The 14,681-nt window shown below is 48.4% G+C and overlaps 1 protein-coding gene across 1 annotated transcript in view; it reads right to left on the reverse strand.

Moving 5' to 3' along the window:
- The window catches only part of PLXNA2 (plexin A2), a 221,297-nt gene that overhangs the window by 74,026 nt on the left and 132,590 nt on the right, over window positions 1–14,681 (reverse strand). The window contains exons 5-7 of the mRNA XM_011937960.1: window positions 7,155–7,255; window positions 2,529–2,652; window positions 411–564 (exon numbers count right to left, since the gene is read on the reverse strand). Coding sequence (XP_011793350.1) covers window positions 411–564; window positions 2,529–2,652; window positions 7,155–7,255 — 379 coding nt within the window. The remainder of the gene's footprint in view (window positions 1–410; window positions 565–2,528; window positions 2,653–7,154; window positions 7,256–14,681) is intronic.

Consider the following 14,681-nt stretch of genomic DNA (forward strand, 5'->3'; position numbering starts at 1 on the left):
CCAGACTTCCTTTGCCTGCAGGGAGGAAGAAGCAGAATTCCATGGAGCCCCTTACCTTGGTCAGCCATGTTCCATTACTGAAAGGATTTCAGAAATATTAGGTCTGAGCCCTCAGTTCTGTGGAGAGACCCACTAAAAAAACTACTGATGGAAGCCACTCCATTCCTGGGAAGGACGGACTATCTGGAAAGATGCTGTGTTCTGTGTAACCTTAATTGAAAGCAGAGCAAGGGTTTTCCTTCCTGAAATTCACTTTGGGGCACGACAGTTTGCTTTCAAACTTAAACAAGTTGTCCAAGCCAATATTAGTATCTGGTATAAGAAGACTCTGTGCCTGGTTCTTGTGACCCCCAGCTTCCTCAGTATAGAGAAGCCCCTCATTTGTGGCTCTCATGGCAGATACTTCTTACCTTGATCCAGTGGGATGACAGGGACATCCTTGGGCCCAGGTGAGATGCAGATGACCTGGCTCCCTGACACCTGCCCCTCCACCTCTGTCAGGTTCCCAAAGGCACAAGCGATACCCGCAGATAGATCAGGAGCATCACTCACTACCAGGCTGAGCTGTGGGAGGAGCAAAGAGATGATGCCAAGGAAAGACCTCAGGAGACCTGGGCTCCAGGCCCAGCCCTGCTATGACCCACTTTGCTCACTGATCTCCCCTGACCTCATCTATAAAAGAAGGATGTTGGTCTAGGTGGTCTTCCAGCTTAGAATACTGAAGTTACAGTCCTTAATTATTCAATGTGTGCAGGGTCAATGGTCTTTATTAATATTATTATTAATTAATTGATTTTTCCATCTTCTCCAGCATCAGAAAGCCCTACGGGTGGGGGTGCTAGAGGGAAAGGTACCAAAATCCATCTAAGCCTCTGTTCATTTTGACATGAAAATTAATTGCAAGACACCATGCAAACCTGAAAGCAAGTCATGAACCAAGCCCTTCACAAACAAGGCCTTAGCTGTGCATGGCTCATGGGAGTAAATATGACCAACCTGGAGGTTTACCAGGAGCTCATTAGGTTGGCGGAAGATAGCTAGCTCCTCACCCGGGCTGTCATTCATTAAGAGGCTGCTTCTAAAGGTTGCCAGTTCCCTAGAATTTCTGCTTCTCCGTTCCATGTGGGCTCTCTGTTCTCTAGCAGCTCCCTTGTAAAGGACCAGTAGGTTCATAACAAGCTCAGGGGATCAGAGAAGTGGCCACCAACTGCTTGATATCTGCTATTACCTATGGGTTCCAATCATCTAGGCCAGTGGTTTTCAGCATTTTTGAATTTGAAGATCCTCCTTTTAATAGTAAAAATTATCACAGACTCTCTGAGGAATCTGCTGATTGAGAAAATATTCAATGGCAAAATGCTGCTCTAAATCCATTGCACTTTTAAACGAGTTTGTACTCAAATTACCACAATACAGCATCTAAGTGGTATCTGAGTAGGTAAGGAAGGCGACTGGCTTCTTTGCCCATGAGGTGTGCCCACAGGGTTCATGGTGATGACATCTCGGTGGCCTCCAAGTTGAGGACCATGATGGTGTAGGTAGGTTTCCCTTTGTTTTATTTTTTTAATTGTTAGTAAGGACAGGGTCTCACTATGTTCTCCAGACTGGTCTTGAGCTCCTGGGCTCAAGCAACCCTCCCACCTCAGCCTCCCAAAGCGCTAGGATTATAGGTGTGAGCCACTGCACCCAGCCTGTAGGTTTCCCTCTGTCTTCCTATCAACACCCAGTGCTGTTTATTTGCAGTGGGTTTCTCAGTCTCAGTGGGCATCACCTAGCCTTTCCATACATTTGTCTGCTGCTGAATCTCTGCCCCAGTTTCGTTTCCATGGGGCCAAGAGACTTAGATACAAACTCCCCTGTTTATTTCCTCAGCTCCCTTGGAGCCAAAAGCTCCTGGTGGGGATGAATGAACTGAAATCTTGGAAGGTTCATTAACTAATTAACATTCGTGAATGCTCATAAAACCTTCAGAATGAAATAATAATGCAGGGCCTGAGGACATGAAATATTTTGGGTTGTACCTTGACAGATAGTTAAGGGCTATTTTATTCTCTTTAATATTCTCTTTAAGCATACACTGACTTCAAATTGAGGCAGTCTCTTTCTTGCTCTTATTCTTTCCTCTCTCTCTGTCTCTGTCTCACACACACACACACACACACACACACACACACACACACAACTTGCAGATTTCTTTAAGAGTGCAGCAAGTGGAAAATTGTAAATACAGCAGATACTAAAGATGTGTTATTTGGTATTGGATTACATTATGTTGCAGACGGTTGTTACTAAATGCAAAATCTAGATTTACCAAATAGATCAATGGGTAATGAATTTGCAGGGAAACTGGAGAATGACTATGTCCTTTACAATAGGCATTGCCATACATTTGCTATAAACATAAAGTCTCCTTACTGGATTTAAAGTCTGATCAATTTACAGATACTTGTGCAAGTGTGAATGGAGCACACCCACACAGGTGCATGCACTGTGCTCCCTCTCCCTATGCCCTTGGATGAGTTACTTACCAACCGACTGTGCTCAGATACTGAGATGCTGCTGGGATGCACTGCGAGGCTCACACACTGGCTGATGCTGGCAGCAAATCGATTGGGTTCCCAGGCCTGTTGGCATTTGTCCCTGCGGGAGCACCTGCCATAAACACAGATTCACAAGAGGTCAGGCCTCTGGGACCCATCTGTTTGGCTCCATTGTCCCCTGGGCAGGATGGGGGTTTGCTGCCCTGAGGCCTGCGTCCTATCTTCTCAAGAAGACTTTTACTGTAGTCCAGAGGGCTTTGGTGACTCCCAGACAGTCTCTGTTGCAGTTAAGGACAGACCGAGAGGGAAGAGGATTAATCCCCAACATAAGAGATGCAGTCTTGACGTAAACAATTGTTAACAGTGGAGGGTGTTCAGTTCTTGACACCTTGAACAAAGAATTGGACAAAACACACAAACAAAGCAAGGAAGGAATGAAGGGATTTATTGAAAATGAAAGTCCACTCCACAGTGTGGGAGTGGGCCTGAGCATAGGGGCTCAAAGGCCCTGTTACAGAATTTTGGGGAGTTTAAATACCCTCTACATGGAGTATGCCTTATGTAAATGGAAAGGATGAAGGAAAGTTACAAAGTCATTTACAGCCAGTGTACATGTATGGAGAGGATATTTTGCGTCAGAGCTGAAGTGTGAATCAGTCTTACGTTCCCTGCCTCCAGACCTTGTTTTCCTGCCTCAGAATGATTTTTTTTTTTTTTTTTTGAGACAGAGTCTTGCTCTGTTGCCCAGGCTGGAGTGCAGTGGCAGGATCTCGGCTAACTGCAACCTCCGCCTCCCAGGTTCAGGCAATTCTCCTGCCTCAGCGTCCCTAGTACTTAGAATTACAGGTGCACGCCACCATGCCCAGCTAATTTTTGTATTTTTAGTAGAGACGGGGTTTCACCATCTTGGCCGGGATGATCTCGAACTCCTGACCTCGTGATCCACCCTCCTCGGCCTCCCAAAGTGCTGAGATTACAGGTGTGAGCCACTGCGGCCGGCCCTAGAATGACTCTTTACAGCACTGCAGGATGCTGAGACCAAAGAGTGAGGGCAGCCTGTGGGACCTGAAAAGCAGTACAGCCACAGAAAAGCAAATGAACTTAGGGGCCAAAGAGCCTGGGTTCCAACCCCAGACCTGTTACCTACTAGCTGTGACCCTTTGGACAAGCTACTTAATCTCTCTCTGCCTCAGTTTCCTCAACTGTAAAAAAAATAAGGATTGGCCAGGCACTGTGGCTCACATGTGTAATCTCAGCACTTTGGGAGGTTAAAGTGAGGAGGATTGCTTGAGCCTATGAGTTCAAGACCAGCCTGGGCAACATAGTGGAACCCCATTCTAAAAAAAAAAAATAGCTGGATGTGGTGGCACAGGCCTGTAGTCCCAGCTACTCAAGAGGCTGAGATGGGAAGGTTGCTTGAGCACAGGAGGTTGAGGCTGTAGTGAGCTGTGATTGCACCACTGCACTCTCACCTGGGTGACACAATGAGACCTTATCTCAAATTAAAAAAAAGGATGAGGATGATGATAATACCTATTTCACAGGGTTGGTGTAAGAAGGAGTTAGTGGCCGGGCGCGGTGGCTCAAGCCTGTAATCCCAGCACTTTGGGAGGCCGAGACGGGCGGATCACGAGGTCAGGAGATCAAGACCATCCTGGCTAACACGGTGAAACCCCGTCTCTACTAAAAAATACAAAAAAACTAGCCGGGCGAGGTGGCGGGCACCTGTAGTCCAAGCTACTCGGGAGGCTGAGGCAGGAGAATGGCGTGAACCCGGGGGGCGGAGCTTGCAGTGAGCTGAGATCCGGCCACTGCACTCCAGCCTGGGCGACAGAGCAAGACTCCGTCTCAAAAAAAAAAAAAAAAAAAAAAGAAGGAGTTAGTGCTTAGAAAATGGCCTGGCACACAGTAGGTGCCACGACAGTGCTAGGCCTTATATTATTAATATTCATGATGCTGATAATGATTCATATTCTCATTCTGCTCCAGAGAAATTTTTAAGAAAATAGGAGAGGGTCTTGGCAGTGTGGGACAGTGTGCAGATGATCTTGTGGGTGGATTAATGGCTATTTGAAGGCAGTGGCCATGTTTCATTCATTGGGATATTCTACCTGTCACATGGTATATTTTAAATAAATATTTGTGTCACAAAATAATGCCTTGAGACAGAGAGACAGACAAGGCGCTGCAGCCAGGGCTGCCTCTGTCAGAAAACTTGTTTGGCTGTTTCTCCCAACATCTTCATCTCGGGCTCTAGGCTCCCCCTGCCCACAGTGGCAGGTGGGCAGGTGACACCAGCACTCGGGAGCTTCAGGTTGCTGCCTGCCTTGCCACATGGAAACCTGCTCCATGGCTGGTGCCAGTGTATCCAAACCAAATAGCCATCGGGACACTAGCGATTCCACAATCAAGCAGTGATTCGCACCCTAACTCCCCCCAAACTCCTCCCCTCTTCCTTTTCAGGCACATAATGGATCTAAATATGAATGCTGTCAAAGAAAAGAATTATTGAGGTTTAAGTGAATCCTTAAGATAGCTCTAAAGTGAGCTCTTGACTGGAGCCTTTATCTCATTGACTCACTGAAATGGCTCTTTTTTATCATACTATTTATGGCAACAGCCCTAACAGAGATAAACAGCCTTGGAGACAATAATACACTTGCAAGAGCAAGGCATACAGAAGAGACAGGAAGGCTTCAAATCGCTTCAAATCCCCCCAACCCCTCAGAGGCTCCTCAGCCCTCGGCCTCCGTTAAAGAGGCCTCCGTGGGGACCCAGGAGCTGCAGCTTCCCCCATCTCCTCATGCCTGATACCAGGCTGCTGCTGGCAGGCGGGAGAGCGCCGCAGGAGGGTCTGGTGGAGAAGAGAATGAACAGATGCAGAGAAACCTCTGGGTATAAACAGCAAAAATCTTGTTCTTCATGAGCTCTTGGGGCAGGGTAGCTGGGAGACGAGTGCCCTGGTAGGTAGCGAGGACTCTCTGAAGAGTTAAGGAGTTGAGGGAACAGAGGAAACCTGGGACTATTGTGATGTGGCTCATTCCAGCAGTCACAGCTGACCTGCATCAGGAGGAAGACGGGGTGGTTTGTGGCACTGGGGAGGCCCAGGCATTGTTGATAGATCTATAGGCACTTGTTCAAGTCGGGGAAAACAGACGTCCTTGCTGTTGAATAAATGATAATCCCCGATCTATAATTTTGGTGTGTTCGACATGGGAGAAGTGCCACAGGCACTGAAGCTGGGAGGACAGAGTGGGGGAGGCATGGGGAGTAGGAGGTACCACCAGACATGACCACTGCAGAGCTAGAGGGCCGGCCGCCCAGGGCCCTTTGCACAGAGCTGGCAGAAGGCTGTCAGGTTCTTTGGAGAAAGAAATTCTCTCGAGGAAAGACCCTGCCTGCTGGCCGATGGGTCAGCCTCACTGCAGGGAACCAAAATTTACCCGCTTTTGCCATTCCTGGGGCACAACATGAGCATTTTTACCACTTGTCCGACCTAAATGGAGACACATTGTCCAGGTCTGCTAAGAGCATTTCTGCAAAACTTTGTGAGGAATCTCTTACCTCCAAATCCCAAGCAGGGAACCCAGTATTCATGGGCTCAAATCCAGTCCAGATTTTGCATCTGTGAGGCACCAGCCTCCCTCCCTCCCTCCAGAGCCCTCCCAACACCTGCTGCAGAGGCTGGAAGCCAAGAGCTATTGTGCAGGACCCTGAACTCTGGCCCTCCGCCTCCGCCTCCACCCCAAACCCAGCTCATTTCATGGAGATGCTTTGCTGGCTGGCACAGAGCCCTGGAGTTTCCAACTCCATTGGGCAACAGAATTCCTAGCCAGCTCCTGTCTTTCGGGGTTTTCACCCTTTCTCTTCCCCTGGGGCTCTTCAAATTAGGAAGTTTAAGTGTGATTTAGCATTTATATTCAGTTGGTATTCAATGGCAGATGATGAGGCCAGTTGAAGTGAGATGCAAACTTCTTGGAATCATGAAATAATGAGGCCAGAAGGGTCCTCCCAAGGGTACAGGGTCCATGATAATTATTCTGATTTGTGTAGCCTCTTCTGGGCTTCCTTATTACCAAAGCATTTATTACTTCATTTAGTCTTCACAATTCACCTGTGAAACAGGCATTTTTTTCCTAAACAGCAATGGAGAAACAGAGGCCTGGAGTTGTCAGAGGACCCATCCAGGGTCACACAGCAGCTAGCTGGAGTCTAAGCTTCCCAATGCCAGTGCACCACCATCTGCATACTCTTGACACAGAGGGGCACCTATTTCAGGCTACACTGAGGAGGTTTTAGGGAAACCTAAAGACTACAGTTTCCCTTGTGAGTTCTTTCAAAGACACAAGGATATAAGCACCTCACTTCAGAGCAGCTGAAGGGCTGAATTTGGAAGTAAAATGAAAGAAGAGAGGCAAAGGCTCTGCACTTAGAAAGAAGGCCCACCCATAGCCTCTTTGCCTCTTCCCATTCTCAACACTGAAGCCATGATTAGAATCACTGCGCTGAAGAGGACAATTCCTCTCTCTGCAAAATGCTGTCATTATCCCATCATTCCAGGAAAGCCCGGGTCTTCTGCACGCCAAACCCTTTTCCAGGATACCCCAAACTTACATGTTGTGCAGGGCACACCAGCCACAGTGAGGGTCCCCAGAGCTCAGGCACTCCCCACAAGTCGTATACTGCTCACACGACTCCACAGGGACCCTGGTGACCTGGCAGAGAGAGGAAAGAGGGCACGGTGAGGTTATGCTGTGATGACTAGCAGGTGTGTGTCACAGAGTCCTGTGTCTATTCACACTTGCAGTGTCAACTCCCCTAAAGAGGTGACACTGGGTAGCAAGCCATGGCCTCAATGTCCCCAATCTCTTTACCTGCATAAGGCAGGTAGGCTAAGCCGAATGTATCTCTGAGTTGCAGGCCTAAGACTTCTTGTCTTTGCCAGAGGTAGCAGCAAAGGCTCCATCTATTTCTGCCTGCCACTAGCATCCTCCCGAGCGCTGGGCAAGCCAGCGGCAAGTACTCAAAATGGTTAACTCTGTTGAAAGGCTATTGAGTGGCACAAACTCATCTCTGAAGAGCTTTCAGCTGGGCTTGGGCTGGGACATCCTGCCTGCACAGAAAACATTCAAAAAGGGAAAGGAGAAACTTTTCCCATCAAATAACATTCATAGTATGGCACAGACTCTTTACAGCCAACCAAATATACCACCTGGATCCAATTATCCCATTCTCTGATGTCTGCATTCAGTTTCTCTAGTAAATCTCCTATCCTTTGAAAAGTCTGGCTAAATGGGAACATCCACAGAAAAGAGCTGCCTGATTCTGTCTTGCCTGGAAAGTGGGAATTTGCAGATCAAGACCCTACCCCCGCAGAGAGTGCAGCCCGTGCACACTCCTCTTGGTCTTCTGCTGGGGCCCTGCAGGGACTTGAGCTGGGCCTGTCTGGATATTACTCACCCCCACCTGCACAGCAGTGGTGACAATAAAGACCAGGCAAGGGGGGTCAGAGGACTGAAGTGTTCCAGTTGATACGTCCTAGGTATCTGTTGCTGGTTGGGGCAGGAGGCTGCTGGGCTGCAAAAACATTTGCTGGGCTGGGAATGGGTTCTTATTTGTTAGGGCATAGAGGTCCCCCACCTACCAGATGTGTAAAAAGTAAAAACATAACCTGTGGTCCAGCAGCACAGTGTTCTGCCTCTGGCAGGGGGACAAAGGATATGATGGAGACAACTTCACGCCATCCTCCTGAGAGGTTCAGGACGGATCCTAACACTATTCACTCAGCAAATGTTTATCAGATGTCAACGCTGTGGAGCTCTGGTGCTAAGCAATAGAGAAACGATAGCGAACAGCACACAGATTCTGCCCTCCCAGAACCCTACGGTCCAGTGGGAGTTGTTAATTACAAACCGAGACTTGCTCTACATTGTGCTGAGTTTTCGTTGTGTGGGATTGCTGTGAGTGCTGAAGGTTTGGGGAACTTAGAGAAGAGGTGACCAGTGCGGTAGGGGTGCCTTGAAGGGTAAGAGGGAGGGTCAGATGCAGAGACCTGGAAAGATATGCCAAGCTGAAGGATTGTGGTGAGCAAAAGCAATCACAGACAAGTTCAGTATAAACTTAAGTGTAGGATGTAGAGTGGGTGGGAGGGGAGAGGGATGAGCCTGCCTTTCCTCTCTTGGGTGTCCCCACCCATCCTTCCTACATCATCACACTTAACATTCCATGTTACGAGGCTTTTCTGTAAGTCAGTGACATAATCAGCTTTAAACATCTCTAATCTCCCTTTAATAATAAAAACATGAAATGCAGGGAGATGAGTATAAAATCTTGCAATTCAGCTTTAAAAAAAACCTGGTACTCTAAGTGTAAGATGGGGGATAGCTGATTTGAAATAGTTCAAGTGTAATAGACCTGAGGGTTTGAGTTGACTCAAAGTCAACTCAACTCAAAGTCTGATATGACCTGACAGGGTGATGTGATAATGAAAGAAGCTAATTTGACCATGGGCTGCATAAATACACACACAGCATCAGGGTCGAGAGAAGCCACCCCACACTGGGGAGTTCGGAGTTCAGGTCTCCACAATCTGCCCTAGGAGGGGCGTTGCTCAACCAGAGATCCTTCCCGGAGGGTGGTCAGGATGGGGTGGGACAGAGAAGTGGTGTCTGAGGTAGAGCAGATGAACCTGGGATGTTTATTTAGTCCACTGAAGAGTCTCAAGGTAGTCACGTAGGCTGTTTTCCAGTGTTCGAAGGGGAGCAGTATGGCTGCAGTAGGACTCATGGGTGAAAAGCTCAGAAAAGCTCAACATCATGCAACCGCCTGGCTTTCCAAAGGAACGCCTATCACAGGGATGCATAAGCAGTCAACATGACATTCATCCCAAAGGCTGGAAGAAAGGATTTCTGCCCTCAGAGGAAGGCTACATTAGTCCCTGACAATTCTGACATTCCAGCTTTCTATTTCCCACAGTTTCCCTAACTCCTCCTTGAGACTGTTGATGATTTTTGTCCTGTACAACCTTACAGTTAAAAGATAACATACAGCCACCACCACCACCAATTGATTTCACACCGCCTTAAAGAACAACCCTTGAACCCTGCCTCATGGCCCACAATGCCCACAAGAAACACCTTTCAGACAGGTATCTGCAGGAGACCTTCTAATGTGCCTCTCCCGAGCCTGGTGACTATCAGTCCTCTGGGATATCAGAGACCCAGGGTGCCTGGGAGGCTTCCGCTGGCCCCCTCCAAACCACTCTCTGAGGCCTGAGAGAGGCGGTCCAGTGCCTAGCGTCCTTTTCTTGGGTTTCGGGCTCCTTGTGAGTGATGTCTGCATCTGGCTGCAAATTAAAACAACTGTCTGCATTGCATTCGGCCCGTCTGTCAAAACACAGCCCAGCCCTCAGCAGCTGGGAAAAGGGGCCCTGAATGGGAGCAGTGTCTCCAGCAACAAAGCCCACTTTCACGCCAAGTGCCACGGAGATAGTGAAACCCTGTTCTTCTCCAAACATGAAACCAATAGCACAACTATTTTTCCTGTTTCCTGGGCCCTCCTGGTGATTTTTTTTTTTTTTTTTAAATGCACTGAGTTGAAGAGCAAAGTGAAACAGGAAACTTAGTTGGCGGGGGTGGTGGGGGGGGTGGTCTAAAACTTGAATTACTCTCTCCTCTAAGATGTAATAGCCACACACAAACCAGAGGAAAGAAATGTCACAGTGACCGGGAGGAGACCCTCAAAGTCAGATGTTCCCAGGAGCCTTCTCTGTCTCTTATATTATTGTGCTTCTATATTCATTTGTCAGCCAGTATTCATTGATCATGTCCTCTATCCAGGCCAGTGCTAGGCACTTCAGAATAAAAACAACAACAGCATTAAAACACAACTAGCACCTTCAAGTTGCAAACAGGCAAGCAATAAAAAGAAGAAAGCGATACATGTTTAAGAGAAGTATTCAAAGAGGGCTGAGGGAATTCAGAGCAAGGAGAAAACACTGCCTGCATCTGTGCTGCCCAATACAATAGCCACTAGCTTCATGTGGCTATTGAGTTTGAAATGTAGCTAGGACAAATTAAGATGTACTGTAAGTCTACAATACACACTGGATTTGGAAGATTTACTGAGGAAAAGAAAGAAGGGAAAAAATTACATCAATAATTTTTTATTGACATGTTAGATATTTTGCCTATCTTGAGTTAAATGTCTTAATAATTTCACCTCTTCTTCTTCCTTTTTGAAATGTGGCTGCTAGAAAAGTTAACATGACACATGTAGTTCATGCCTGTGGTTAGAATTTTATTTCTATCTGACAGTGCTGCCCTAAATGGAGTATACACAGTTTGTGTCTAGGCCTTAAAAAGTGAAGAATATGTAGACAGATGAAGAGCATTCCAGGTGGAAAGAACCATATAAGCAGACATTGGAAAGCACCTTCAGACACCTTTGGTGAGGGCAAGGGAGGGATGGTTCAGGTCTGGATATGTGGGTCTGGGTGACCATGGGAAGAACTGCAAAGAACACAGAGCTGGAATATGTAATGCCTCCGAGCCTTCTAGCCTCGGCCAAAACAACATCCTCCGTGAGGCAGGCCTGGGGCTCTCAAGGAGCAATGGCCCTCAGTGTATGGTTCTCAAACCTGCACCATTGGTGTCACCTGTGACATTACTGAACATGAAAATCCAGGGTCCACTAAATCAGAAACACTGGGGAAGGGGCCCAGGAAATGGGTCTTAACAACTCTCCAGCCAATTCTTACGCAGGTCAACCACTGATATACATGACTCCAGCTCCCTGAGTGGGTCTTTTTACATGTTAGGTCCTGGGGCCAGGAAGAAACAGAATATCACTCTTCCTTGGGGCTATGGGAGGAATTAGAGGGATTTTAGGAGTGTAGGGGAAGGCAACAGTACTCTAGGGACTACTTTATGCCCAGTGAGAAATTGGTTCTAATCATTCTGCGACTATGAAGTCCATAAAGGACCAAGTTCAAACCTCTGCAGTCAGGAGCCACTTCACTGTGCACCCCAGTGGCAGTCGGGCACTTTCTCTAGGGCTGGGTGGGGTGGGGAGGGAGATGTCTTCAGAAGCTCAAGAAGGAAAGGGAGTTTTCTCCTGGAGAGTGTCCACCATGTCGAGCGCCCTCTGTCAGGGCTGACTCAGAGTTTAATGGGACACTCTATGACACTTTAATTAGCATTTGTTTATTATTATTGTATTTTAATTATGCCTGAGGCTCCCTGGCCCCCTCCACTCTGAGTGCTGGGATCTGGGGGTGGCTGGGCTGGCGGGTGAGTGTGACGATAGTAATTATACAATGGGAGGGTGCCCTTCTCCTGTCCCCCTATGGCCTTCTCCCTAGGACCGGTGGTCCTGCTTCAAACTGGAGTCCACCCTCATGCTCGACATTCTTTTCTGCTTGATCTTATGGCTTGTAATTATGCCTTTAATGAATATAACTGTTCTGTTAAGTCATTTACTTAAGAAATACTCTTAGTTAAAGGTGACTCACACTGTGTTCTTGGCTCTCCTGGTCCCAGGGCCCCACGTCTCTGGTGCCTTCCTTGGCCTGATTCAGCGGGGCTGAAGATACATGTGGGAAGGACTTGGCAGGGGGTACAGAGTGTGGGGCAGTTTTCTTTCCCCGACCAACTTTCTTAATTCAGCACACGAGTAGCCCACAGAGTGTCAGGCCTAGTACAGCCAGACACATTATCAGATAATTAGAGGCAGTGGGGACAAGTCACTGAGGGAAGCCGCTGGATCCAGTCTTTTTCCTGAAGGCCTCGAAAAGCACGGCAGATGTGTAGTGTTTGGACCATCCAAGGTAAGGCCAGGAAGGCCTCAGAGGCCCTGAGAGTGAGTCATCCTGGACAGAGCCCCTGGGCAGTTACTCCCGTCAGGAGCAAGACAACACATCACCCTTTCCACAGAGCAGTTTCCCAATGGTAGGCATAAGAACAAGCGCCCTTTGCCAAGTGAGCTCGGGAACAGAGAATCAGCGCTGCACCTCTGCCACCCTCTGTGGACACCTGGGAGGACCCACACGGTTCTGAGCACTTATATGGCTCTTATGGAGAAACGCCTGAGGTGAAAGCAGAAAATCTCACATGATTCTGACGGTGGATCATGCCAGAGGCCCATTTAGTCCTTAAACATCTACTGAGCACTTACATTGTGCTCAACCCTCTGTTAGGCATCAGGGCTACATTCTCTCCCCTCTTGGAGACCATGGTTCAGTTGAGAACAAAACCAAGGAAACAGATAATCTCAATATGGTGGGACAGATGCCACAATAGAAGGAGAACCAGGACCGTCATGGCTCAGAGGACAGAGAGTGGCAGCTCGCCTCAGGGGGCTCGGCAAGAGCACTCAGTGTTCAAGTGACCTGCAGGATTCCTTTGCTATCATGCAAGAGAGACACAGAGGGATGAAAGGAACAGGGGAAAATTGTTCCCCAGGCTGGTGGGCCCCTCCGAGATTGAGAATTTAATCCCCTTCTTCCCTGGAATCTGCTTTTGCCTCTGCCAGATGGTACACCTGTCCTCACACGTGTCCCCTGTTGCTGACACAAGGGAAGAAACAGAGGCCTTCTCAGTGGCTGGGAGCCAGGTGGCAGGGGTGGGAGGTGGCACAGATGCCCGAACGGAGCACCAGTTGGCCTCATCAACAGCCTCCTGGTCCCCAGGGCTCAGGGCAGAGCACACAGCAGCTGAAGCTGATGGAGCTGGCTCCCTGGGCCTCTCTCCTCTCCTTTGTACGTCCTCTTGGTAGTCCCTCCCTGCAGGCCCACCCCTTCACCCCTTCAGGTTTGTAGGGTCTCAGAGCCACTTTCTTCTCTTTTCCCCAATCCAAATCTGTTTTCAAGAAAAGATCTGACACTCATTTACACACACAGCTGATGGTGGATTGAAAAGAAACCCCCGCTGGGGCTGCTGTATGGACAGAGATCAATAACGCAGTCACAGCAATCCTGGCAGAGGGTTTTGGCATTTTCGAAACGCTTTCACACACATTATCTCATTTGATCTGCGCAACTCCCCAGAGAGGAAGAGAGGACAGGTATTTTTATGTGTTATGATTTCCACTGGATCCACCGGGAAATTAAGGCCCCCGAAGGGCACTTAAGTCCTCACCTGCAGTGAGTGGCAAAGTGGCCAAGTGGAGGAGAACCCTCTACGGCACATGAGGGGACCGACCGTTTGCTCTTCTCAGATATACTGCAAGGGCTCTTTCTGAGGGATGAGGAGGGAGAAGGTGGCCCAGGAGTCCATTGTGAGATCTGAGGCAAGAGCTGAGCAGGGATCAGGAGGCTTGAAGCAACCTGAGGGCAGGTGAGGCTTCTGCTTCTCTTCACCCTACAGCTCCTAGTACCCAGTAGCTGTTAACTGATGGAATAAATAGGTTGGTGGAGTTTTTCTTCTTCACAGGCTTGCACCAAATCTTGTAAGCTCTTCTGTAAATGGGTGCAATTAACACGGAGATGTTGATTTTCTGTGAGTTTTCTGCCTGGCAGCCTAGTGTGCTATCCTTCCCTTGACACTCATTCAGAGTCCTCACAGGGAGAGAAATGTGGGCCAATGTTTGGGGAGGTCTAGCCCTGCCCCTGACCCTGACCTGATTTTCCCAGGCATAGAAGCCAAGGTAGACCCTCTGGGGAAAGTCCAGGCCCCCTCCCTCCTGACATGCCTCTTCCTCCATCCCCTTTGGCTCAGCAAGTCTCCAGTGAAAAATTCCCACACCTCTTTCTATCCTTTAGCAGGAAACAGCTGATGTCTACTGGATGCCTGAAGCAACACCTTAATCTCAATCTCCCCTGCTAGGAGCAGGTGAGGGGGGCAGCAAGGAAATCATGTCCTTTTGGATCTGCTGCCTAAGGTTCTGGGGGAAGTGATGGGCACTGAGGTCTCCTGACAGCTAGCAGGCTCCTGGCTGGCCCCACCTTGCCCTGAGCTGGGCAGTGGACCGAGCTTGTTGAATGGATTGAAGCAGCAGGAACAATAATAACAACAGCTGCATGTATCCAGTATTTACTGCATGCCAGGCATGTCACACAGATTACCTCATTTAATCCTTACACCAGCCTTTCCAGGGAGGTATTCTTAGTCCCATTTTACCTATCAGAAAACTGAGTCTCAAGTA

Source organism: Colobus angolensis, unplaced genomic scaffold (assembly GCF_000951035.1).
Source record: "Colobus angolensis palliatus isolate OR3802 unplaced genomic scaffold, Cang.pa_1.0 Scaffold100, whole genome shotgun sequence".
Lineage (NCBI taxonomy): Eukaryota > Metazoa > Chordata > Mammalia > Primates > Cercopithecidae > Colobus > Colobus angolensis.